At 54.4% G+C, this 23,972-nt stretch overlaps 8 protein-coding genes across 8 annotated transcripts; 3 read left to right on the forward strand and 5 right to left on the reverse strand.

Moving 5' to 3' along the window:
• Window positions 1-576: 576 nt before the first annotated feature.
• KRP23_3628 (Exonuclease mut-7-like protein) lies at window positions 577-1,908 on the reverse strand (the record flags this gene model as incomplete). Its single annotated transcript, XM_067888504.1, has 2 exons — window positions 577-1,689; window positions 1,750-1,908. 2 exons carry the CDS (start codon window positions 1,906-1,908, stop codon window positions 577-579), a joined length of 1,272 nt encoding a protein of 423 aa, XP_067747741.1.
• A 738-nt stretch (window positions 1,909-2,646) lies between these two features.
• Window positions 2,647-5,809, forward strand: KRP23_3629 (Copper-transporting ATPase HMA5; the record flags this gene model as incomplete). The annotated part of the gene is made up of 2 exons (XM_067888505.1): window positions 2,647-5,733; window positions 5,798-5,809. 2 exons carry the CDS (start codon window positions 2,647-2,649, stop codon window positions 5,807-5,809), a joined length of 3,099 nt encoding a protein of 1,032 aa, XP_067747742.1.
• A 121-nt stretch (window positions 5,810-5,930) lies between these two features.
• Window positions 5,931-7,971, reverse strand: KRP23_3630 (uncharacterized protein; the record flags this gene model as incomplete). Its single annotated transcript, XM_067888506.1, has 5 exons — window positions 5,931-6,226; window positions 6,296-6,347; window positions 6,418-6,489; window positions 6,561-7,789; window positions 7,851-7,971. The coding sequence occupies 5 exons, from the start codon at window positions 7,969-7,971 to the stop codon at window positions 5,931-5,933; spliced, it is 1,770 nt and encodes a 589-aa protein (XP_067747743.1).
• A 154-nt stretch (window positions 7,972-8,125) lies between these two features.
• Window positions 8,126-9,700, reverse strand: KRP23_3631 (Glyceraldehyde-3-phosphate dehydrogenase-like protein; the record flags this gene model as incomplete). The annotated part of the gene is made up of 1 exon (XM_067888507.1): window positions 8,126-9,700. The coding sequence occupies one exon, from the start codon at window positions 9,698-9,700 to the stop codon at window positions 8,126-8,128; it is 1,575 nt and encodes a 524-aa protein (XP_067747744.1).
• Window positions 9,701-10,474: 774 nt separating this feature from the next.
• On the forward strand, window positions 10,475-11,161 carry KRP23_3632 (Tyrosine decarboxylase 2; the record flags this gene model as incomplete). The annotated part of the gene is made up of 1 exon (XM_067888508.1): window positions 10,475-11,161. One exon carries the CDS (start codon window positions 10,475-10,477, stop codon window positions 11,159-11,161), a length of 687 nt encoding a protein of 228 aa, XP_067747745.1.
• Window positions 11,162-11,687: 526 nt separating this feature from the next.
• On the forward strand, window positions 11,688-12,335 carry KRP23_3633 (6,7-dimethyl-8-ribityllumazine synthase; the record flags this gene model as incomplete). The annotated part of the gene is made up of 1 exon (XM_067888509.1): window positions 11,688-12,335. One exon carries the CDS (start codon window positions 11,688-11,690, stop codon window positions 12,333-12,335), a length of 648 nt encoding a protein of 215 aa, XP_067747746.1.
• Window positions 12,336-12,436: 101 nt separating this feature from the next.
• Window positions 12,437-15,749, reverse strand: KRP23_3634 (Coiled-coil domain-containing protein 39; the record flags this gene model as incomplete). The annotated part of the gene is made up of 2 exons (XM_067888510.1): window positions 12,437-12,548; window positions 12,616-15,749. The coding sequence occupies 2 exons, from the start codon at window positions 15,747-15,749 to the stop codon at window positions 12,437-12,439; spliced, it is 3,246 nt and encodes a 1,081-aa protein (XP_067747747.1).
• A 2,489-nt stretch (window positions 15,750-18,238) lies between these two features.
• KRP23_3635 (uncharacterized protein) lies at window positions 18,239-18,583 on the reverse strand (the record flags this gene model as incomplete). Its single annotated transcript, XM_067888511.1, has 1 exon — window positions 18,239-18,583. One exon carries the CDS (start codon window positions 18,581-18,583, stop codon window positions 18,239-18,241), a length of 345 nt encoding a protein of 114 aa, XP_067747748.1.
• Window positions 18,584-23,972: the final 5,389 nt, after the last annotated feature.

Genomic DNA, 23,972 nt, shown 5'->3' on the forward strand with positions numbered 1-23,972 from the left:
GGCGGGCGGGCCTGAACAGTGTTCAGTGAACACCGAACAGTACAGTGGATACCTCGAAAGGGCAAGTGGCTGAGACCAGAAGAGTGAGCACTTGGAATGCTTCGCTTGCACAGCGCCACAGAGGATGAGAACTGCACTTTAGTTCCTGCTTTTCGGTTGCTAGTCTTCCATCCATCCGGAGTACACTAACGAATTGCCTATCTTACTGCAAACACGCGGTTTGAATGCAATGCAGAGTTCGCACTTCGGACATCGCGCGCCAAGTCATCAAACACCCGACAGTCGGGATCACAGCAGCCAAAGGAGGCGACTCAACCACTGAGCTGTCGCTCTGTTCAAGCAATAACACGAGGAACCCAATTGCTTTCGTGCGAACGCAGCAGATCCCGTCGCGAACGCCGACTCGCTCGGCACTTTACAGTGGCTGGTCCATGTCAGTCACATCCTTTACCTTGTTGCTCGTCCACGTGTTGAACATCGAAATGGGGACACCAACACAACGCAAGCTACTATAAGGCTAATAGAGACGTTTGCAACGGTTTAGATAGCTGCAACACCAGCGACTACACGGGTCAGCTAGGCGGTGGACGTAGAGCAGTCACTCGAGATCTGAGACCACATCGAGTCGGACGCCAGTAGGGACGACTCCATGCTCATTTTACGCTTCTTGTGCTCTTGATCTCGACTGGTCGCTGCCTCGGACTGTTGTGATAGACCATTGCTCGATCCAAGTTGCTCTTTCAGCAACGCCACTGCCTTCGCTTTCCTTCGCTTCTTCTTCAGTGCCTTGCGACGTCTCTTCTCTTCTTGCGCTGAGCTGGTGGCGTCGATTTCTTTATCTGCATCTACCTTCGCTACAGACGCTGTTGCATTCTTACGGCGTTTCTTGGAACTCGCACTTCGGCTCTCCACTGAGAGCGAGCGCTTCCTCTTGACCTGCACGATGGGCTCGTCAATTTCTTCACCCACTCCACAGTGCTTCACGTGGCGCTCCATAACCGTTTCGGTCACAAGCTTCTTGCCTTCACAGACGGCACAAACCGCCAGCGTGAGTACGTCAACCGAGCAGACCTTGCGATGCTTCTTCAGCTCAGCCCGCTGCTCGAAAACCTCAAAGCAGAGCGAGCACTTTGGGGCCTGCGGGAGATTCACATCCAGCACGTTGGTTACGCTGATCAACTGGAAGCCCTCGGGCAGTTTTACAGGCTGCTTGTGAATTCGCAGCAACAACTCGTCGTACAGATGAATCAGCACCAGAGCGTCCGCAGCGGCATAGTGCAGCTGGCTAGCAGTCAACGGTCTACGCTCCCAGTTGGATCTCTGCTGAGTCTTGGCCAACTTCCTGTGCAGGTAGAAATACACGAGCTTCTGCAAACTGAGCGGGTTGTGCACGCCAGCCAGCGCAATGGACAAGTCGTTCACCTCCACGACGCCCTTGCAGACGGTGAAGCAGGTAGCATGCGGGTACGACTGCGCCAGTTCGCACAGGTCCTGGTAGAAGCTCTGGCCTAGTTTAATGCTCTTCTTGGACAGGAAGACCCTCGTCAGTGTGCTGTTATAGACGGTGGCGGGGAGGCGCAGCAGGTCGATGATGAAGACCTCCTCTTTATTATTGGCGTCGCGCACCGCGATCTGCAGCAGCGCGCATGGGTTCATTCTCTGGCCCTTGGTCCAGACTGGCCGCGTCTCCTGCAGATAGCGAGTTAGTTCCCGAAGGGAGTCGAGGTGGGTTTCAACCCAGAGACGTACCGTGTCGAAGCCCATGACCTGCGCCTTGAGCAGGCGGGCACCACAATACGCCCAGTCTTTCTTGGAGGTCACGAAGTAGACGGGCACGCGCGACTGGTCGATCACATACTGCGGAGACTGGTTGATGAGGCTCGTGAGCAGCACCTTGGCGGAGACCATTTGACCTGTCGACGGATGCCTTTGAATGCAAAGTGCTTCATTGGCTGATATCGGCTAGAGTACCGTAAATTGCGTATTGGTGTACGATTAAATCGCTGTTTACGGTATTTCTAGGACCGCTCGCATCATGTGCTAGATGGACATGTAATGAGTTTCCTTGTCCAAGCCTGGATCTGGTGCGGTGCGGTGCAGACAACGGTGGAGAGGCGAGAGTAATAATGTATCCTCGATGGAGAGATCAGTTGCGCTGCCCGATCTCGCAACCAGCAGTTGAGCCGGCTCGAATCAATTGTTGACAGAGCCCCCCCCCCCCCGCCCGTGAGGAAAAGGAGAGCGTGCATCGCGTCAATCAGTTGCTCGTCATAGCGCCTTGTGATAGTCGAGCACGCTCACGTCACGTCCATGGTCCGATGCAGCCTGGCTCAGCCTGGCACCGATTGTGCTGTTCGGGTCCCTCTCGCTCGCCTTCGCGCTATGGGCCCTGCAACGACAAGCTAGACAATCTAGCCTACTCTACAAGTGACGCCAGCCACCGTCGCCAGCTTCTATCTGGCGGCATGCCAGAAGTCGAGCACTTCAAGGTCGCGCTTAAATACGAAATCAGTCCGCTTTCCCAAGCCATAATGAGCCGCATACTAACCCGACCACCAGAACGTGCCAATCGGAAGCCAAGAGGCACGCGCTCGCTCCAGCTCTCTGTCCATTTTTAGAAATCCCGTCAAGGCCTCAAGACGCAGGATGGCGGCTGAGACTGGCGAAAGCGGCCACGATGCCTCGCTGACGCTCCAGCTGCTGGTAGAAGGGATGATGTGTCAGAAGAACTGCGGCGCCACCGTCGAGAACGCGCTGCGGGGAGTGGACGGCGTGGCCGCCGCCGTCGTGAGTTTCGAGCAGCGCAAGGCCACAGTGACGCTGCTGCACCCCGGCAGCGCCACACTGGAGCAGCTCGTGGACATGGTAGAGTGCGTGGGATTCGAGGCCAGCGCGTACGACGCCGCCAGGGCCGCGGCCATCAAACTGCAGGCGCAGAAGCAGCAGAAGAAGATGCAGGACGAGAGCGTGGCCGTCGACGTGCCAGACGCCGCAGGCCACCCGCGCGCCGTGTTCCACGTGGAAGGCATGAGCTGCGCCGCGTGCGTCAAGGCCATCGAGGACTTCGTGGGCAGGGCTGAGGGCGTGCTACACTGCCGCGTGGGACTCATCAGCCAGAAGGCCGAGGTCTCGTTCGACCGCGACCTGGTGCAGGACGCGCAGAAGACGCTCCAGAAGCTCATCCAGGACGCAGGCTACAAGGCCACATTCTCGCACGTGGTGGAGCCGGGCGACGCCGACTCGCTCGAGCTCAAGTTCACGGTCACAGGCATGAGCTGCGCGGCGTGCGTGGGCAAGATCGAGTCGGCGGTGGGCGCACTGCCGGGCGTGACCAAAGTGCTGGTCAACCTGCCGCTCAACAAGGCGCACGTGCACCTGCAGCAGCTGTCGAAGACGGGTCCGCGCGACGTGCTCGAGTGCATCAACGGCCTGGGCTACTCGGCTGAGGTGGCGCTGGAGAGCACGGACCAGAACGCGCTGAGCAAGTCGGAGGTGGACAAGTGGCGCAAGCTGCTGACGACGGCCATGATCTTCTCGCTGCCGGCCATGCTCATTCACATGGTGTTGATGTACATTCCGCCGGTGGAGAAGGTGCTGATGACGCCGGTTTTCAACGCTGTGACGCTAAAGTTGTTACTCCTGTTTCTGTTGGCGACGCCTGTGCAGTTTGGCGTGGGGCGGCGATTCTACGTCGCAGCGTGGAAGGGACTGCAGCACGGCGCCATGGGCATGGACTTCCTGGTTGTGGCGGGCACGACCATGTCGTACACGTACAGCTTCGTGTCGATGATGGGGTCGGTGCTGCATGAGAACTATATGGGCCACCACTTCTTCGAGTCGTCGGCCATGCTGCTGACGTTCGTGACGCTGGGCAAGTACATGGAGTCGATGGCGAAGGGCAAGACGGCGGATGCACTGTCGGAGCTCGCAAAGTTGCAGCCGAAGACAGCTTTGTTGATGTCCAAGGGTAAACGCGACCGCGAAATCCCGATTGAGTTGGTGCAGCGAGGCGACCTACTGCGCATCCTCCCGGGCGCCAACATTCCGACTGACGGTGTGGTGATATCTGGCTCGAGTTCGACGGACGAATCGATGCTGACTGGTGAGAGCATGCCGGTTGCTAAGAAGGAGGGTGACTACGTGTTTGGGTCGACGGTGAACCAGCAGGGCACGTTGGTGATAGAGTCTAGCTGCATGGGCGGCGAGAGCTCGGCTTTGTCGCAAATCTGTGCTTTGATTGAAGATGCACAGCTGCACAAGGCTCCGATTCAGGCGTATGCAGACTGGCTGGCGTCGATCTTCGCTCCTTGCGTGCTGGGTTTGTCTGTCTTAACATTTACTACCTGGTTGTTGCTGCTGTCGATGGACGTTGTACCTCCGCAGTGGAAGCTGGATCTCGGAGTGCCGATGGGCTCTGGCCATGCAGATGATTTCTTCTTGTCAATCCTGTTTGCGATCTCGGTTGTGGTGATAGCGTGCCCATGCGCTCTTGGACTCGCTACGCCTACTGCCGTCATGGTTGGCTGTGGCGTCGGGGCCAAGAAGGGAGTGCTTATCAAGGGTGGCCGCGCTCTTGAAACTGCGCGCTACATTGACACTATCGTGTTCGATAAGACCGGCACACTTACCGTTGGGCACCCTTCCGTGCGCGACGTAGTGGTGGCCGACCGCGCGTACACGCCGCGCGAGCTGCTGTACTATGGCGCTTCGTTGGAATGCGTCAGTGAGCACGTACTGGGCAAAGCCATCGTGATGACGGCGACGGAGCACGAGAAGCTGGTCCTACAGGACCCGACAGAGGTGCGTGTGGTTCCCGGCCGTGGTATTGAGGGCGTGGTGGCTGCCAGCGAGGTCACGTCACGTAAAACTTCCGCAAATGTGCTGGTGGGCAACTCGGAGTTCTGCGAAGAGAAGGGGATCGAGATCAGCGAGAAGATGCGTGCGCACATGCACGAGCTGGAGCTAGAAGGAAAGACCGTAGTGGTCATATGCGTCGAGAGCAAGCTGGTGGGCGTGATTGCGTTGGCGGATGCTCCTCGTGCGGAAGCGGCGGCCGTCGTGCAGCACCTGAAGGCGATGGGCCTGGACGTGTGGCTGATCACGGGTGACAACCTTCGTACGGCCAGTGCGATTGCGCGGCAGATGGGCATCAACCACGTGAAGGCTGTGGCTCTGCCCGGCGAGAAGGCGTCTCAGATCAAGGCGCTGCAGTCGCAGGTGAACCCGCTCACCCTGAGGCCGCGCGTGGTGTGCATGGTTGGTGATGGCATCAACGACGCGCCGGCACTGGCCCAATCGGATATCGGCATGGCAATTGGTGCTGGCACGCAGATTGCCAAGGCCGAGGCTGACATGGTTCTGGTGAAGAGCGCACTGACGGACGTGGTGGTGGCGTTGGACCTGGCTCGTGTGGTGTTCTCTCGCATCAAGCTGAACTTCTTCTTCTCCATCGTGTACAACTTCATCGGTATTCCGCTGGCTGCTGGCATGTTCTTCCCGTTGATTCACCGAATGATGCCTCCTGCGTGCGCTGGATTGGCGATGGCGTTTTCGTCGGTGTCTGTGGTGATCTCGTCGCTGTTGCTCAAGCGATACCAGCCACCTGCAATTGGCGAAAGTGATCCAAAGAACCATTTCAAGGAAGATGCGAAGGTGATTGAACTCAAGAACATGGTGCGCCAGAGACTTGGACCGTCTCACAAGACATACGCGCCGTTGAACAACTCGGATGAGGTACGATTATCATTGTCTGTTTCTGGAAAGCACAACTAACCTTTTGTGTGTTTTCATTGCGCAGTGGGATGAGTAGACTCTGTCTCGCGCTCACCGAAAGAGTATAGTAAGTTAATTTGAATAATACGTGATGTACGGTAGCGTACAGTGCATAAGCTCGAAGTAGTGATAGCTGTGTTGTTTTTGCCTTGACTTCGCTAACCGAATACGATTGAGCTTTGCCTCGGCATATCCTCCCTATCGCTGTCGTCGCCGTCGTACCTTTGATCATCCGATGCTGTGCTCGTTATGACCCGCCTGTTCTTTGCCTTTCGACTTGACCGTGGACTTGCCTTCAGTTTCTCGTGGCGCCGATGACGTTGGTCGTCGAGGGAGACAACCCGGTGATTGAGTGCTGAGCTGATCTTGCTTTCTTCGTCGCAAAATTCGGCAAGTAACTTGAGTCTTGCCGTGGCCCAACGAGACCTATCCTTCCGCTCGCTCTCGAGTTGCTCTGCATTTCACACAAACGAAGGTGCGTACATTAATGGAAACTTGATAAACAAAGTGCTCACTGAAGTACCTTGAAGCTCCAGGACCTGTTCACTAAGCAAAGCTTTCTCGTGGCTTGTATCCTTTGCACAAGGTCATGACGCTTGTCAGCGATGAAGCAATTAAAAGTTGTAGTCTGGCTGTGCGACTTACCCTTAATGCAATCTGAAGCTCGGATAGCTCACTCGTCAATTTCCTCTCGTTGCGCTGGAGCTCCTTTTTCACCTGCTTTCAGCAGACCACGACGGTGTAAGTCGACGTGCTGAAAAACGAGGCAAGGAGTATTTACTCTCAACCTCATCGGTGTGGAGACGATTTTGATCTCGAGTGACGTATGCGCGCTGCATGACCTCGATCTCCTTTTCTTTCCCGCGCAGAGCTTCCTTGGCCACCTGCAGTTGATCTTCACTCTGGACCAGTTTGGTCTGCAATAGTTTCACGTGTTTCTCCAGCTCAACCGTCTCTGATCCTTTGGTTAGCTTAAACGACGTCACTTGGGCTTCTAACCGCTGAGTTTTCGCGCCTAGCTCGCACGAAAGTTGTAGCTGCTCTTCCCAATTATGCTGGGCTTGGTGGAATTGTGCCCTGGTCTCCGAAATCACGCGGTCACACTCCTCAATTACTGTTGTCTGCCTCACAGTGGTGGCTAGTAACTTTTGAACTTGCTCCTCAAGTCCACGCACCTCCGTTGTAAGCTTGCCCGTCTCTTTGCAGCTTTGTTCGAGCTGCTGCTGAAATGTATCAGCGGTATGGGAGTGTGCTCGAGCTGCAGCCTTCATCTTCTGCTTCCAGTGGCGCTCAATCCGCTTTCGGTCTTCCGATTGAACTCCGTGTGTGTGCTCAAGCTGTTCGATGTGCTGCGATAACGTCTTGAGTTTGTCACGGAATATCTTGACTTCTTCCTCGTGGTCTTGTTGAGCGTGTTGGATATCTTGCCGCAATTGATCGCATTCCTGCTCGACACAGGCACGCTTCTCCGCTGCAGATTTCAGCTCCCTCTTTTTCACACAGCACGCTTCCTCCAGCCCACGAGCTCGCCGCTCTAGCAACTTGATGCTCTGAAGATACGCTACATTTTCCTGCTCAGTCCCGCGCAGAGTGATGACTTCGCGTTGCAGAGTCTCCTTCTCAGCTTTTTGCTGGGCTATTTGCCGCTCAAGCTCTTCGTTTCGCTTGCTCAGACGCTCCACGTGTGTGCGCTGAGCTCGCAGACGCTGTACAGATTGCTGAATTTCTCCCAACTCTGTCGAGGTAGACCCAGTGCTAGATCCTCGTAGCGATTTGGGAAAGCTACTTCTTGTCTCCTCCTCAAACTCACAGCGTTTTCCTTTGTTGATCGAGAGGTGTTCATGCTCTCCATTAACCTCATTGCTGAGGCCACTGACAGATTCATCGCTGCTGTAGCTGCTCGAATCGCCGTCGCTTTCGCCACCTGGGAGCTTTGTTGATCTGGTCATATCCCGTGCAACGGGAAAATAATCACGCACGGCACCTGAAGTCGACTTGCGTCTGCTGCTCGAGGCAGCTGTGCATCAAACGCACGATGAGTGCAGACGAAGACCAACCAACAGCTTTAACGCTCTTACCTTGCCATGCTTGAATCCTCGTCGACAAACTAGAGGAGTCATCCTGCTTTGAGCTGGTTACTGTGGGTGTGAGCCACTTGTCGTTCTTGATAGAGCCACGCGCTTCCTGTGCTGAAGACATTACTCGTGTTGCCCTCACCAAACAGCAACGTGGACAATCGGAGGAAACGGAAGGCCTGCTAAAGTTGGCGTGTGTATGTTCATGTTAATAGTCGTGCTTCGCCGCTCGCTCAAAGCGCTTCGCGTGCTCTGCTCGAATCAAGTTTCGTTGAAATCTAGATGTCCCAAGTGAGGTTGAGAGAGCGGTCGATCTCTTCGACCTGCTCCTTCGCCGGGAAGCGCGTGTGGTTGATGCCCATGAGTCGCTGCAGAACCCGCACGACTTGGCAGCTGTAGCCGAACTCGTTGTCGTACCAGACGTACAAAATGACCTTGTTGCCATCCACGATGGTGGCCTTGCCGTCCACGGTGCCGGCGGCACGGCTGCCAATGAAGTCCGATGACGCGACCTCGGCAGAGTTGACAAAGTCAATCTGGTTCTGCAGCGGGGAGTCCAGCGACACCTTGGACATGAACGAGTTAATCGAGTCCTTAGTAATTCCCTCAGCCTTGGCCGGGTCAAGTTGCACGTTCAGGATAGCCAGCGAAACGTTGGGTGTGGGCACTCGGATAGCGTTGGCCGTCAGCTTGCCCTTGAGCGTGGGGAGGCACTTGACCACGGCTGCTGCTGCGCCCGTCTCCGTGATAACCATGTTGAGCACAGCGCTGCGTCCGCGACGCTCCTTCATGTGGTAGTTGTCGATCAGGTTCTGGTCGTTCGTGAACGAGTGCACAGTCTCAATGTGGCCCCCCACGATGCCAAATTTCTTGTCCAGCGCATAGAGCGACGGCGCAATGGCGTTGGTCGTGCACGACGCCGCCGAGAAGATGTTCTCCGAGCTCAAGATCATGTCTTCGTTCACGCCGGCCACAATCGTGGGCACGCTGCCCTTGGCAGGGGCCGTCAGGATGACCTTGGTGACGCCCGGAGACTTGAGGTGCAGTCCCAGCGCGTCGGCGTCACGCCAGCGACCAGTGTTGTCAATGACCACGGCGTTGTTGATGCCGTACTTAGTGTAGTCGCACTTGTCCGGTCCGTCCGAGTAGATGATCTGGATGAGGTTGCCATTGGCGATGATGGCGTTGGCCTCCTCGTTGAACGTGATACTGCCGTGGAACGGGCCGTGCACCGAGTCGCGGCGCAGCAGGCTGGCGCGCTTGATGAGGTCCTCCTTGGTGCCCTTGCGCACCACGATGGCGCGCAGCATGAGCTTCACGCCGGGACCGCTCTTCTCGATGAGCAGGCGGGCCAGCAGGCGACCGATGCGGCCGAAACCGTAGAGGATCACGTCACTGGACGTGAAGGGTAGCGCCAACGCTAGCGGCGCCATCTTGGCGTTGAGCAGCTCGCCGAGCATGCGCACCTTTGCGTCGCGGGCCTCGGGTGTGACCTGCGCCTGCACGTCGAGCACCTGCGTCTCCATGAAAACGAGCGTGCGGCCCAGATCGATGCGCATGTCGCGCGCGTTCGGCGCGTACTGCACGAGCGCCAGCAGCACCACGAGCGTCTCGGTGGGCTGCATGCGCTTGCCCACGTACTTGCAGACGTAGTTGTGCAGCCTGATGAGGTCGATGCTGTTCTTGTGCACGAGGCCCTTGCCGAAGAGCACGCTCACCACGTTGTTCTCGCGGTAGAGGCGCCCGATGAGCGGCACCATGAGGTCGGCCGCGTTTTCCTGCGTCTTCCACTGGTCCAGCTCCGACTCGCGCAGCGCGTTGATCTGCGCGCTGGTCAGCGTCGTGTCGGTCATGGCGGTGAAGGTGAGGCTCGTGTGCTCTGTGGTGCGCGAATTGCGGAATGAGATCCAAGGCCGAAAGGCCACGCACTAGAAGCTATTGAACCCGTATAAAGGTGATATATTGACTTGTGAGAAACATTTTTAAATTATGACATATACAAATATAAAAATCATATATGACATCTGTTTTACACGATACTTGCTATATTCGATAGTATACGATTTTACAACTTCAGTTGGTGACGCGGCGGCGTTTCGCTTAACATTCAGAGCCAATCAGAATCGAGCTGACTGGACATCTTCAAGGTCTTGCAAGATTGGTGTATTCCTCTCCACCCAGCAAAGCCGAGAAGGTTCGCTCGGTGGGACTCATGCTCGGAGGTAGAATGGAGCTGTTGGCCTGGAAACGCAAGCACATGGCGGAGAAAGCACTTCACTCTATGGATCTCCAAACCAAAGTCGAAGGCCGAATACTGCTGAAGACTCAGGCGCTGATGCTATTCTACTCGAACATACTCAACGGCTTGAGCTGGCCAGTCGTAGCGGGTGTCCCTGGTTGAAACGAGCTGCAGTCCGTGGGAAGAGGAGGCGACAGCGACGCAGATGAAGCAGTCGCCCGAGAGGTGCAAATGGATTTCGGCGCGGAGGACTCTGGGACGGATGAGGCGACAGCTTCAGACCACCTGAACCCCATGGAAGACAGCGCACAGCAGAAGGACATTGATGGGGAACCGCAGCAGAGTCTTGATTCGGAGCCTATGCAGCAGTACAGCTGGAAACGTGCCGATGGACGCCAGCGCAGCCCCAGCTCCGACGAAGAAGATGAGGACGGCGAAACTGACAACAGCAAGCGTGTGGGTCCACCACTACGCTCCGTACGGAGGAGCAGCCGCAGTATGCCCCGAGTACCAGCATTGGCTGGACGAAGCGGAAGCGTGCGACTCCATCTGCGTCAACACGCACAAGTGGCTGCTTGTGAGCTTCGACGCGAGTTTGCTCTGGGTGAAGGACCGTCGACCGCTCATCCGCGCGCTGGCGTTGGACCCAGAGTACCTCAAGAACGACTTCACGCAGTCTGCTCTCAACTACAAGGACTGGCAGGTCCCCCTCGGCCGCCGCTTTGGTGCCAGCGGACTTCGAGCTCATATCCGTCACTCGATTGCCCTCGCCAAGCAAGCGGAAGAGCTGCTCACGAAAGACAACCGATTCAAGCTGTTCGTGCAGGCGCGTATGGGGCTCGTGTGCTTTTATGTGGCCTTCGGCGGTCGAGAGCTCAACGAATCACTGCTTCGCGTCGTGAATGAGTCTGTCAAGGCCTTCCTCATCCATTCGGTGGTGGATGGAGTGCACTTCCTGCGCCTGGTAATTGGTGGTCTCGAGGTGGACACTTGGCACATCGAGAATGTGGTGACCGTGCTATCAAAGGCGCTCACTGAGGTGATCGACGAAAATCCCAAGTGGCAGCAGCTTTAACGTGAAAGCTTTGCATCAGCAGCCTAGACTTAGTGCACGGGGTACAAATGTGTTGCGTGTGCTTGTTATTCCCCCAACAGGACAGGCAAGCAATTATACAACTCGTGGTTATTTCAGTGTCGGAATTGCCTACTATTCTCGATCGCTTTCAGCACTTCAACTGCAGACTGCGGTCATTGTTCGTCTCTACAGTTGTCGTAAAGCTGGAAGGAAGGCAGGTGCTTCTTCACTGGGTCCGCGATGTCAGCGATAAGGGCTAGAGAGCAGTTCGGATCTACAGGTATCAATCCGATGAGAAGAACCGTAGGCTTCGTACACAAATCCGCGTCTATTTTGCTACGTGTGGTCGGTCGTAGTAGACAACCGTCTACTACGACCATCTGAATGAGTGATTACCAATCATGAATCGAAAAATAAAAATCGACGATTGGCCCGCACGTATTTTGTGTGAGACATATTTTACCAACCCAAATCGGAGCCCATTTCAAGAAACGTGTCCCGCCGCACAAATCCAAGCAGCAACATCATGCCGGGAGAGATCAAGCAGCACGCGCTGGACGCGCTGAGCAGCCGCAAGACGGACGGTAAGGGCCTGCGCGTGGCCATCGTGCACGCCAAGTGGAACGCTGAGGTGGTGAACTCGCTCGTATCGGCCGCCAAGACGGAGCTACTACGCGCGGGCGTGGCCGAGCGCGACGTGGTGGTCGCCGACGTGTCGGGCGCCTACGAGCTGCCCTACGCTGCCAGCCGCCTCATCTCGTCGCAGAAGCTGGATGCTGTCATCTGCGTGGGAACGCTCATCAAGGGAGACACGATGCACTTCGAGTACATCTGCGAGGCTGTGAGCCAGGGCATCATGCGCGTGCAGCTGGACACAGGCGTGCCCGTGCTCTTCGGTGTACTCACAGTGCTCAATGAGCAGCAGGCCAAGGACCGCGCCGGCCTCTCGGACAAGGGCCACAATCACGGCACCGAGTGGGCGCAGACCGCCGTCGAGATGGCGCGTCTGCGCGAGGCCACGCTCAAGGGCGGATGCCCCATGCGCCCGCACGAGCAGCTGCCGTACCACAGCCTGACCAGCTGTCCGTTCTTCACGGTCTCCACGTGGCTGCACATCGCCACGCTCGGCGCGCTGGGCTTCGTCGCTGCTTCGGTCGCTAAGAAGCTCGCGTAGAACGCGACCAAGTAGTAGGAGCAGACGATACTGCAAGTAGCGTAGCGACCTTTGATTGACAAACAAGTTTCTGCGTTCCGGTGGTCCAGACGTGCTGACGTCTAAAACCCAAGACGAACCTTGCTGATGGGGGCGGCAATGCGCACGCCAGAGCCATTGCTGCCGCTACTTCGATACGAGCCGTTGCTACCCACGCTGCGCACGGATCGATCGCTGTGCACACACCATTGCGTTAGTTGATGGTATCTCATCGCAACAAGCTACAGCCAGCAAAGCATACCTTTTGTCGCTGCGCGCCGACAAGGGGCGAGGCAGACCAGCCCCGTCAGCCCTCGCTGCGGCTGTTCGTCCGGGCGGCACTGCTGGAATGTGCATCCCGGCGTCGCGCACAGCCATCTGCAGTGGATCTCCAATCTCCGGGAACTCGCTGGCCAGCTGACCCAGCGTGTAGAGCAAGCTGGCACTGATCTCCTTCAGCTCCAGCGCATCCAGCATCACCTGCTCCTTCGTACGCCAGCTATCAGCTTTGCCATCGTCGTCGTCGAATCCGCTGGCGCTCACTGCAAACTGTCGGTGCTCGCGCATCTGCCGCTCGAGCTTCTTCACGACTTTGCCCCACTTCGCTCGCTCAGTTTGCACCTCGCGCTCCACTTGTGACAACGCACCATCGAGCTGCGTTGCGTTGGCTCGAGCAAAATCACGCTGGGTCTCCACTTCACGAAGACGCTGGGTCTCGCTCATCACGTCCAGCTCCACCCGCGCCAGCTCTTTTTTCTTTTTGAAGAAAGTATCTTCCGCCATCTTCGCTTGCGCCTCAAGTGTAGCAAGACGTTGTGCATCGTCACCAGCAAGGTCGGCCCGGTGGAAGCTCTTGCGGTAGGCAGAGTTGCGCTCCTCCAAATGAGCCAACGTTTTTTTCAGGGCGCGAACGTCCTTCTCAGCAACGCGGATTTTGTCATCCAGTTCGTCACCTTCACGCTGGAGTTCCTCACGACGCTGAGCTGCTCGAATAACGAAATAGGCTTGACTGCGCTCCTTGCCAGCCTCGCCGGTATCGCCATCGTCGTCTGCATAGGCACCCATCTTGCATAGTGTCTCGAACTTGGCCTGCAGCTTTCGCACACGATTCTCTCTGTCTGCTAGCTCCACAGATACGCGGTGGCGCTCATCTTCAATGGACTTGTTTGCAGCACGCTGTAGATCTTGGTGCGCTGCGATTTCGCGCTTGCGTTCTTCCATACTCTTTTTGAGCTGAAAGTCACGATTCTCGAGAGACGAGACCTCATCGGCACGAGCATGCAGAAGGTCACGAAGACGACGAACTTCTAGCGCTTGCAGATCGTGCTGAATCAACAACTCCTCCTTGTTTTTGAGTGAAGACTTGAGGGCGTGAGCGCAGCTTTCATTGCGTAGCTCATGCTCGGCGATGTGTGCGTCAATCTCCTTCTGTTGAGCAACCAATGCTTTGCGAGACCGCTCTTGAGCACGTCGCTCCTCTTCCAGCTTCTTGCATTGTGTCGCGAGCATGACCTGCTCAGCTTTCACACGATCTAACTCCATCTGCAGCACCTGAATCTGGGCCTGTAGTGCCTTAGTTTCATCTGCGCTTCGTTCGCCGCTTGCTCGAGCCACCTTGCGCTCCATTTGCTGGATTTGAAACTCGCCGTTGTAGACCAGCTCCTGCTGGCGCAAGGCCTGTGCATCTAGCGCTCGAAGCTTCGAGCGCAGATTCTGTGCGGCAGCCTTTGCACCCGAAAGCTCCGCCACCAGGCTTGCTTCTTGCTGGCGTAGCGCGAACAGCTGCTGGCTCTTGCGGAACATTTGTTCCTTTTGCACAGCAATGTCCTTGTCTAGACGCTTGATTTCGTTCTCCATATCGGCCAGATCTGCTTCAGCCTGCTTGGCTAGTGCTTCCGCATCCATTGTCGAGTCGCGGCAACGCTCAAGTGCCTGCCGTGTTCCTTTGAACCGCGCTCTGGCAGCCTCAAGTTCTTGCTTCATCGTCTCCAGGCGATCATCACGGTTAGAATTGATCGAGCGCTGCTGGTTGAGCGCAGCCACGGCACTAGATAACTCAGTCTTGAGCAGTTCCACTTGATCACGGAATGCCTGTAATCTGGCTCCTGTTTGCTGCAGTTCTAGCTGCGCCTTGGATTGCGCGCGCTCCTTACCAGCTAGTTGCCCCTGTGCCTCGCTGTTTGCAGTCTCTTGCTGCTTTAGACGACGTTTCTGGTCGCCCATCAGCTCCTGCTTGCTCTGAAAACCACGCTGTGCGAGCGCAAACTGCTCGCTAGCCTGGGTAATCTCTTCATCACGGGCTCGCATGGCCTCGAGTGTGGCTTGCCACTGCGCAACAAGCTTGGCACGCTCAGCATGGAGTGATCGAAATTCCTCGGCAGTCTTGTCCAGTTCGATTTGCTTGGCCTGCGTCTCAGTCGCCTCGTCATCCACTTCACGCTTAGCCCGAGCAAGTTGCTGTGTAAGCTTTTCCAGCGCCAGCGTCAGCTCCTTGATACGAGCCTCGTCAGCTCGCCGATAACGTTCCAGCGCCATCGCATCCTCTTCTTTCTGACGCGCTGCCACGGCCCACTGCTCCATTTCGTCTTGGTTCCAGTTCATCTGTAGCTTGAAGGCGTCCATCGCTTCGTTTCCCTTGAATAGTGAGCCCTGCAACCCAGCGAGCTTGCGTTCCAATTCAGCCGCTTCAGCGTCAAGCACCTTGGCTTCTTGAGCCACTCGCCCAATTTCACGTTGCGCCAGTTGTCGCATGTGCTCTTCACTAGAGACCTCCTTGAGCTTAGCGCCATGCAAAGCTTGCGTGTGCAGAAGCTCCTGTTGTACATTTTTCAGATGCTCCGTCATGATCTCCACACGCGACGCCGTTTCCGCGAGCTCGCGCTTGGTAGCCTCGAAGCGTGCCTCCTTGACGCGGATTTGCGCATGAAGCTCACGGTTCTTCTCGTCCGCAAACAACGGGAGGTCATCGATACCAGTAGGCAACGTTCGAACTGCTCTCTCGTCGCCCTTACCGCTGACTTCGCTGTTGTTGTCAGCTTCGCCGTCCTCATCTTCTTCGTCGAAGCTGAGGCTCCGCTGGCGTCCATCGGCACGTTTCCAGCTGTACTGCGCAGGCTCCGAATCAAGACTCTGCTGCGGTTCTCCATCGATGTCCTCCTGCTGCGCGCTGTCTTCCATCCAGTTGTTGTCTCCGGCGGAGTCCATCAACGGTGACTTGGGGTTCAGGTGGTCTGAAGCTGTCGCCTCGTCCGTCCCAGAGTCCTCCGCGCCGAAATCCATTTGCACCTCTCGGGCGGCTGCTTCATCTGCGTCGCCATCATTGCTACCAGGCATGCTTCCGCCTCCTCTCTCCTCGCTGCGGATCGTTTCGGTTTCTGGCGCTGTGGGCAGGGACATCCGTTACGACTGGTCAGCTCAAGCCGTGGAACGGAGTACATGTTCGAGTCGAGTGCTCGAATAGCATCACTTCAGCACTGCAACACTCTTGGGCTTCGACCTATACTAATATAGACCTATCGACACTTCCGTGCGAGTCACCGAGTCATTTGCTCCGCGTCAATCAGAGTGCTAATCGTTGCATACTATCCCGGATAAAATCAAAATTATCCAGATACACACTTTCCTGTGAGACTTGATGAGGTCAACAAATTCAGAGCGAAAAGTTTGCCAAACCTGTAAAACCATATTCCAAGCAAATATCCATTTCCACAGGTTTGGCAAACAACCGCTCTCGATTTGTCGATTTCACTTTACTTTGTTCAAGTGATTCTAAAAACAAAATTTTCTCCGCTCTGAATTTGTGCATGCCATCAAATCTCGAAGGTTACCTCGTTAAATGAATATAATATTACATTCTGGCAGAGGGCCTCTAGAAAACCATAGTGTTGCAGAATGAGAGCGGACGCGAAACCGCTCTGAATTTGAAACAGAGGCCTATTTTTCTGGATATTTAATGGATCTAGCTAGCATCGCCAATTTCTTTAGAACTTACTGTCTTACAAATTCCCCTTCCCACGGAACGGGCACTATTTATCATTAGAGAGGTTTCGAACGGCGTTTTCACGACCTCCACCCTCACAATCATGTTTAAAACACATTTCCCCCTAACCCGGCCAAATCAAATTCTGGTGGAACTCGCAAATGTGCGGATTCCTTACCTCTACCCTCACACCAGCCCCGCCATTCATTTCCCGCGTCGATCACTGTTTCCTTGGCCCATATACCACTGTTAGATTAGCGATTGTGCCTTTCATCCTTTTTACTAGGGCTTCGAGAAGGCAGGGATAGGGTTGTTGAAGTATCTAAAGGATAGGAAGTATTGTGCCTTTCAGGCCTTTTGGCGTATCGGGCTTTAAAAACTGTGTTTCTCGTTGCAGGGGCTAGGTGTAATCTACCGAGATGTTGTCAAAAATCGACAAGTTAAGATCAGTTTGGATTAAATTAGCCAATCAGTATGGTCGAGTGTGCAGTCCGATATCGGACTTTTATCCCACCAAAACACTGGCTTTGAGCAGCACAATGTCTGAATGGCTGGAGCTCGCCCGGCATTCAGAGCTTTCGTCAAAAGCGAGATTTAAGATGACCTACTCAACTGACATGCGTTGGAGAGGCATCGTGCTCATCTACGTCTACTCGATTGACACTGCCACTGTAGCTAGCGTGCTAGGCTTCTCTGAACGTAGTCTAAATCGATGGTACAAACAGTTCCACACAACAGGTAATGTGCTTAAGGCTGAGGTCCGTGCGAAGACGTCACGATGGCCTCGTTATGTATGTGCCTTTGTGGGGCACTATGTCAAGGAACATCCGTGCTTCTACTTCGAGGAACTTCGCCACGAGCTACGTGTGCGATACAAGGACTCGATATGCGTTTCCGACTCGACGATATGCCGCGTTCTACGTTTCGACTTGAAACTAACGCGAAAAGTCGTGCAAGAGAGAGCGTGCCGCGCGAAAGACGAGAGTACGTTGGCCGACTCGCTCCATTTTACAGTGGGCCCGACCAGCTCGTCCTCATCGACGAGACTTCAAAGGATGGGAAGTAAGTTTGACAATTTTAACGATGTCACTGCAGATCTAACTCAAATTGTTGCCTATACTGTTGCTTTGTAGATCTGTGCTGTGTCGGTATGTGTAACGGGCTAAGGCCGTTAGGTGTGGTAGAATGAACTCTGTTTGATTGATTGACGAGACGGTCTCGACACTCGAGACCGTCCCAGCCAATTAAACTATACTGAGATCTGGTTGGCCATCATGCGCGATGGCACCTGTGTGACGGAGGCCCGTCACAGTATGGCTGGTCTGCCAGAAACACCCCTGCCCATGTAACCCTCCCTTTCAGTCGCGACAAGAGGGTCTCAATTCTGGCTGCGATGGACGTCCAAGGCTTTTTTGCGTGGGGCAACGTGGAGAGGACCTTTACGCGTGCTAGTTTTCATGAGGTTTTCAAGACTAAAATTCTCCCGTTTCTCGACCCGTGACCGCTGCCTCTATCGATTGTGGTGCTGGACAACGCCAATATCCACATGTACAAGGAACTCCAGGAGATGATTCATGAAACAGGAGCATTGCTGTTTTTTCTACCTCCCTACTCGCCCGATCTCAATCCAATTGAGGTCGGGTTCTCACTACTCAAGCGCTGGATTCAACGCCACGCAAACATGGCGTTTCGTGAAGACCCGCTTGCAGTGGTTCGCGTTGCCATGTACGCGTGCACTTGCCAGAAAGAAGAGGTAGGAGAGGATTTGTACAGACACAGTGGTTACAAGCCAAACGATTTGTCAATTAAAGAAATATAAATGCGAAGTGATCCTCTTAGCTGACGTTCGGTTCTTAGGTATCTAGATGATCCGTGTCTTCCATGTCGACGGCAGGAGATGGTGTGGCTACGTTCGTGGGAGCGCGGGATGGGAGCGGTGCAAGGTGTAGCTGGGAAAACCAAGCGCAACTCTGAGGTCACTCACGTTCACTTGCATCGCGACGGAAACGTCCTGGATGTTGACGCGAACGAGGTGGTACTCTGCGTCCGCTAGCTGCTGCGCCATGCTTTGGGATTCTTCCATTGCAGCCTGCTGGGTGTCCACGTGCAGCAGCTGCCGGAAAGTGGTGTTGTCGGGCACTACGAGAGGAGCTCCTTCCGGAAGCCTTGCCTGCGTGACGGCCATGTAGGTCTGAGATACTGGGCCCGCAGCGATTCCTTGCTCGTACAGGACTTCTGCCACCCGTGGCATCTGCTCTTGAACGCGCGCAGCAGTTGCCCTTTGAAGCGATGTTGATCAGCAGGCTTGAGTACGTAGATGTAGAGTTCCAGTACGAAACCAGCTTGCCCTCTGCTGCGCAGTCTTGCCTTGCGCCACGCCGTCTGGAGCTGGACTTGCATCGCTCTACTGTCTTTGCATAGCACCTGATAGTCCTTCTGATACGCGTTGTTAGTCGGCTTGTAGTAGATGACCAACCGGGACTCCATTGCCCTCGTAGCGCGCTCTCAAAGTGATTCTCGACCTTAGCTCTCAGCACGGGATACCCTTCTACTACATTGAACACAAACGTTGGTGAAGGAGGAACCTTGTTACGACCTGATCCGTATGCATGTCCATTCTTAATGAATACACGGCACGTCAGACTGTCAGGAAGAGGTAAAGCCGCTTGCATAGCAAAACGGGGATTGATCGTTTGCCTTTCACCGTAGGACCTACCGCCAATATGCAGCCGCTCTATCCTGTGCAAGCTGCTCTCTTCCGCGACCATGTCCTCTGCTGCTGCAATCATGTGGGCGCTGCTTTTGCCGCTGACCTTACTGTGGCTGAATTCGCCGTAAATCCGTACAAGCACACACACACGCACACACACATGCAATTATTGGATTAGCAAAGTTCGTGGCCGAACCTCATCCTCTCCCCCGCTCGCATAAGCCTAGCAGCCGTGCCTCTCACCCCAGCTGCTGCCACACATCATCTGCATTCGAGAGGAATTGAACCTCTATCTCCGCGAGCGGAGCTTTCCCACTAAGCTACGAAGGAGCGCAAGAGCGGTGACATCAGCTGGGTGCGATCAACTGTCGTCGAGTGAAGGTGTCGGTCCTGGCAGTCTTGGCGTTGTCTGCGTGACCTGAGCGTCGCTCTCGTCCTCAGCTTCCTTTCGCTCCAGCTTATTCTTGAATGAGTGAGAGTAGAGGCTCTCGTCCATGAAATGAAGTGCCACCTTCTGATTGGATGGTGATATTAGGGATCGGGTACGTTTTATGGGTGTCTCCGCTCCACTTTATGAAAGTCCGATTTACTTCGCAAGTACCGATGTCGCCCGTGCGTTGGCTCGGCAAAAAAGTCAGAAAAGCACAATACCTAAAGTTGCAGAATACTAGATTTTTAAAAGGCGCGAATCGTTGCTATGGAACTAGCCGGTTACACGACGGTTTAGAGTAGTGGAGGAGCGCTGAGCACTTCCTCCATATCGTTTTGATCGTTACAATCGTCTTCGACAAGCTCTTACGGAAGAGGTACTGCACGCCATGCGCATCTGATTGGGTAACATAAATGTACAGTGCTTCCGCTATCCGTTGAAAGTCGAATTGTTGGAGAGTGATGTCTAAGTTACTGGCTGTGGGAGCTCATCAGTTCAGCCGTTGTTTTCCAGCTCGACACGCTGCACCTGCCACAATCATCCCCTCACTTCGTAAACTGCCCTGTATTGACCCTATAACCAATTTAGACGATTCAAACCGCCGCGCCATCGTCAACGTCGTTCTGCTTCAAGCGGTAGGTGGTAATGTACATCGCGTCCGATATGGTGTTGTTTTCGAGCTATTACTCGTGTTTGGGACTGTTTTAAGGTGACGGTGGCCGACGGAGTCGTAGAAGGCGACGTTTCCAGCAGAATCAAAAGGAAATTCGGGCCGTCGAGGGCATGACAGGGATGAATTAGTTACCAAGATCAAGGCAGTCCTGTTACAAGAGCGGTCGGGCGATGACCACAACGGCGAAGGCTGTTGGGGTCTGTACGGGCGTTCTATAGCGCTCCTGCGCGAAAAAGTGGTGCACCGCATCACGTCGAGGATCAAACCCGCCTTGACACCACAGAACATGGCCGCCCGAGTTGAGTATGCGCTGTTGTTTATCGACGAAAGGAGGTTCGTTTGTCGAGTCCATGTACGATATAGTACACGTGGACGAGATGTGGTTCTACGAGGATGTGAACAAACAATCGTACTACATCGTAGCAGACGAAAAAGCGCCTCCGTGCCGCCATAACAGGAAGCGGTTCATACCCAGGACAATGTTTATCGCGGCAGTGGTCAAGTCCAGGTAACCTGACAAATGTTTACTTATGTACGTGCCATTACCATATTTGTTCCGTATATTATACAGATATGATTACCATACAAAGTCCAGGTTTGACGGCAAGATCGGAATCTGGCCGTTCACGGTGGACTATGTTGCACAATGCTCAAGTGTGAACCGTGTCAAGGGAGACCCCGTCACCAATAATATCGATTTCATCAACAGGAACATCTACATGGACTATCTCATTGGAAAAGTCAGCCCCGCCATCAAGGCTAAGTATAGGGGTGAGAAGTGGGAGGTGATTTTCATCCAACAGGACAACGCAAGACTGCACCTTTCGCCGTTTGGTCCTGGCGTTGTTGCTGCCGGTACGTCCCTAAGCTGATACATCTGACTGCCCTTCCAGCCGCTGAATTCGCCCGATTTCAACGTGATTGATCTTGGGTCGAGACTCTAGATAATGTGTTCTTGTTGTTGCAGGTAGTCATGATATGTGCCCTTGTGAGTAATGGAGGAAACGAGTACAAGCTTCCCCACTACAATATAGCGCGGCTCAGGAGAGGACACAAGCTACCTGAGTCGCTGCTGGGATGAAGCGACTTACCAGTTGCTGGAATTGAGCGATCAAGATGGAGACTGATGGCATGAGATCACGTGTTGAGGGATCATGACGGAAGAATTTCGGTTATATCCGGTTATGTCCAGTTGCGTTCAGAAGACATTCACCGCCGGCCCGAAGTGGATACATGTCGATCTGATGAGTATGGCGGAATCATCTATGTCGGCCTGATCAGATCCATGTGGGCGATCATTTCGATACGCGAACTGATCCAGGTCAACGTGGCATCATCATTTCGACACGGGCGATCACATTGATTGTGGGTATAATGGAGCGATCGTTTCAGTACAGGACCGCGAGATTGGTACATGAAATCAAGTTCAAGCTACAGTGTGCAATCAGGAAATGCACAAGCGGGATAGGGAGAGATCTTTAGGGCCCTTACTTCTGGTTTAAGAGATGCTGATGTGCCTTACAAGATACAAGTGGCGTCCATACTTCTCGGGGACGGAACTACATTGGTCTACCCGACGAAGGACTCACTAAGTCGACCAAGTACACGACGCAGACCTGGATAGCTTGACCAGCATGCGATCGCATACTCTCATCCCAACCCTAAATCCCGTCAAGAGGAGATGGCAAGCAACGGAAAGGGCTACATCATCGTACACCCAAATGACTCTCCCCCACGTGATACAAGACCCGATGACAGACCACCGACGACCGCGTGAAAAATACCTGCGTGACCGTCACCCACCCATTCCCCGGAAGGAGCAGTTCAGCTCCGCATCCACCACGACACAAATCACAAGAACGGCAACAGCCTATAACCATCAACAGCAAATCGAATAGTATCCACCGACCATGGTGCATTCGAATTTGCACCAGGGCCGGCTTGACCCTGCATCACCGTAGCTTCTTGGTTCGCTTCTAATGTGTCCATTTCTCACAAGATAGGAGAAGTAGGAATGACTGAATGTCTCAGATGAAAACTGAGCAATGAACCGCTTTTAAAGTCTAACAAAACATATACAGAGCGGCAGCAAAGGTGTCGGATTAATGATGCTACAATCAAGGCCACAATATTTTCATATACTTGGGCTAGAGCTGACTAACATTATTACCTGATGTCTGACAAAGATCGTCCGCCATGACCACCTGATTGGCCGTAGGCAGCACCTCGTTGGTCGCCTCGGCCGGCCATACCATCACGGTACTCGCGGGTTACGGCTCATTCTTCGTCTCGACCGGCCAGGGAGATTGTGCGCAGAGGCTGCTTCTTCGTATGGGACTGCCGGCGAACTCGTCGCGTTACCAGCTAACTCGAGGGCAGTCGCTCTCCAGTCGGGTGTACTGTGAGTTGAACCCCTCTCTATATTAATTATTATGGTTGGAGGGCGTGGCAAAAACTTGGAGCACGGTGCAAAGTAAGATGCCTGACTGGACTCATAAGCTCGGGTTATAAATTGGGGGCAGTCAGATATAGACACCTAAAACAATCAGCAAAAAGCGTGAAAGCCACAATACCATGTGGTAGATAAATGGTGCTTGCTTCGTATCATCCATACAAACACTCAGTCATTTTACTAGGCATCATTCATTATCTGGCAAAAACGTAGGATATATTGCTACTGAAGAATGATGTGCTCTAGTAGGCTAAGATATCTTAAAAAGGCTTCAACACCGAGTCTAAGCTGACAACACTTCGGCGCTGGATTTAGTCCTGCCGGTGTTGCTTGGTTTCCCTTGAGTGATGTTGGCTTTGGCTGAAATGAAATGAGTACCCTGCAATTGCGGTTTTGGGGGAAATCCGGTGGGGAGTCTGGTGTCGGTTTCAACGACTTCCGCTGTACATGGGGCTTGAGCAAGGTAGCAAGGTGGCAACAGATTGGAGGGTGATATCATAGGTCAACCTGAATTTTGGAATGGTGCACTAATCGATAGTGGAAGAGGGTTCTATCGTCGCGAGCATCGACGCTATCTACCCAGCGATAACGATGACGGTGACACTTGCGACAAATGCATCTCTGACTTTTTTAAACACACACACAGCTCTCCAGCCCCCACAACGCGCGTCCGCCTAAAAAGATGTCACCCCTCCCGGACTTCAAACGCACGTCTCCCACGCGGTGCGCACCAGACACACTCTTTCTCATACGTACGGTGGCACCACGCACAGTAACCCAAGCGGTCACGGTGGCCGACACGTCGTTTCGGCCGTTTCGGCTCGGTCCCCTGTCTCGCTGCCACCACTACCCCGTCGTCGTGTTCGTGGCGGTCCGCATCGTTCAACGGGCCTACTGTGCCTCTCACGCGTCCACGATCGCGTCTTTACTGCACAGACATCCGTTCCGATGGCCGGGCCGTTGATTGCGTCGAGTGGAGTCAAATCGATTGAAAAACGAATGTTGTCGGCGCGACTCGAACCCGAGCCGACCAGTATGTCAGGCGTTGCCGGTGAAGGGGTGAAGGGGTGAAAAGGTGAAGGGCGTACAACGGTCGATATAGAGATGACGAAGATGCGCGAGAGTAGGTAGACGAGTGGTCGCAGGTGAGAGGGGGAGCAGTACAGGCTGCGAAAACATCGAGCAGCTGAGGCAGAGGCAAAAGAGGCAAAGAAGTGCTCCCTGCCAGGATCGAACTGGCGACCTTCAGATTATGAGACTGACGCTCTACCAACTGAGCCAAAGGAGCATCATAACACTTCAACACACCTCACGCACTCACAAACAAAACACGCCTCTCCTGCGCTCCAAACACACGCCGACACGCGATATACAC

Source organism: Phytophthora ramorum, assembly GCF_020800215.1.
Source record: "Phytophthora ramorum isolate Pr-102 chromosome Unknown Phyram_PR-102_s0003, whole genome shotgun sequence".
Classification (NCBI taxonomy): Eukaryota; Oomycota; class Peronosporomycetes; order Peronosporales; family Peronosporaceae; genus Phytophthora; species Phytophthora ramorum.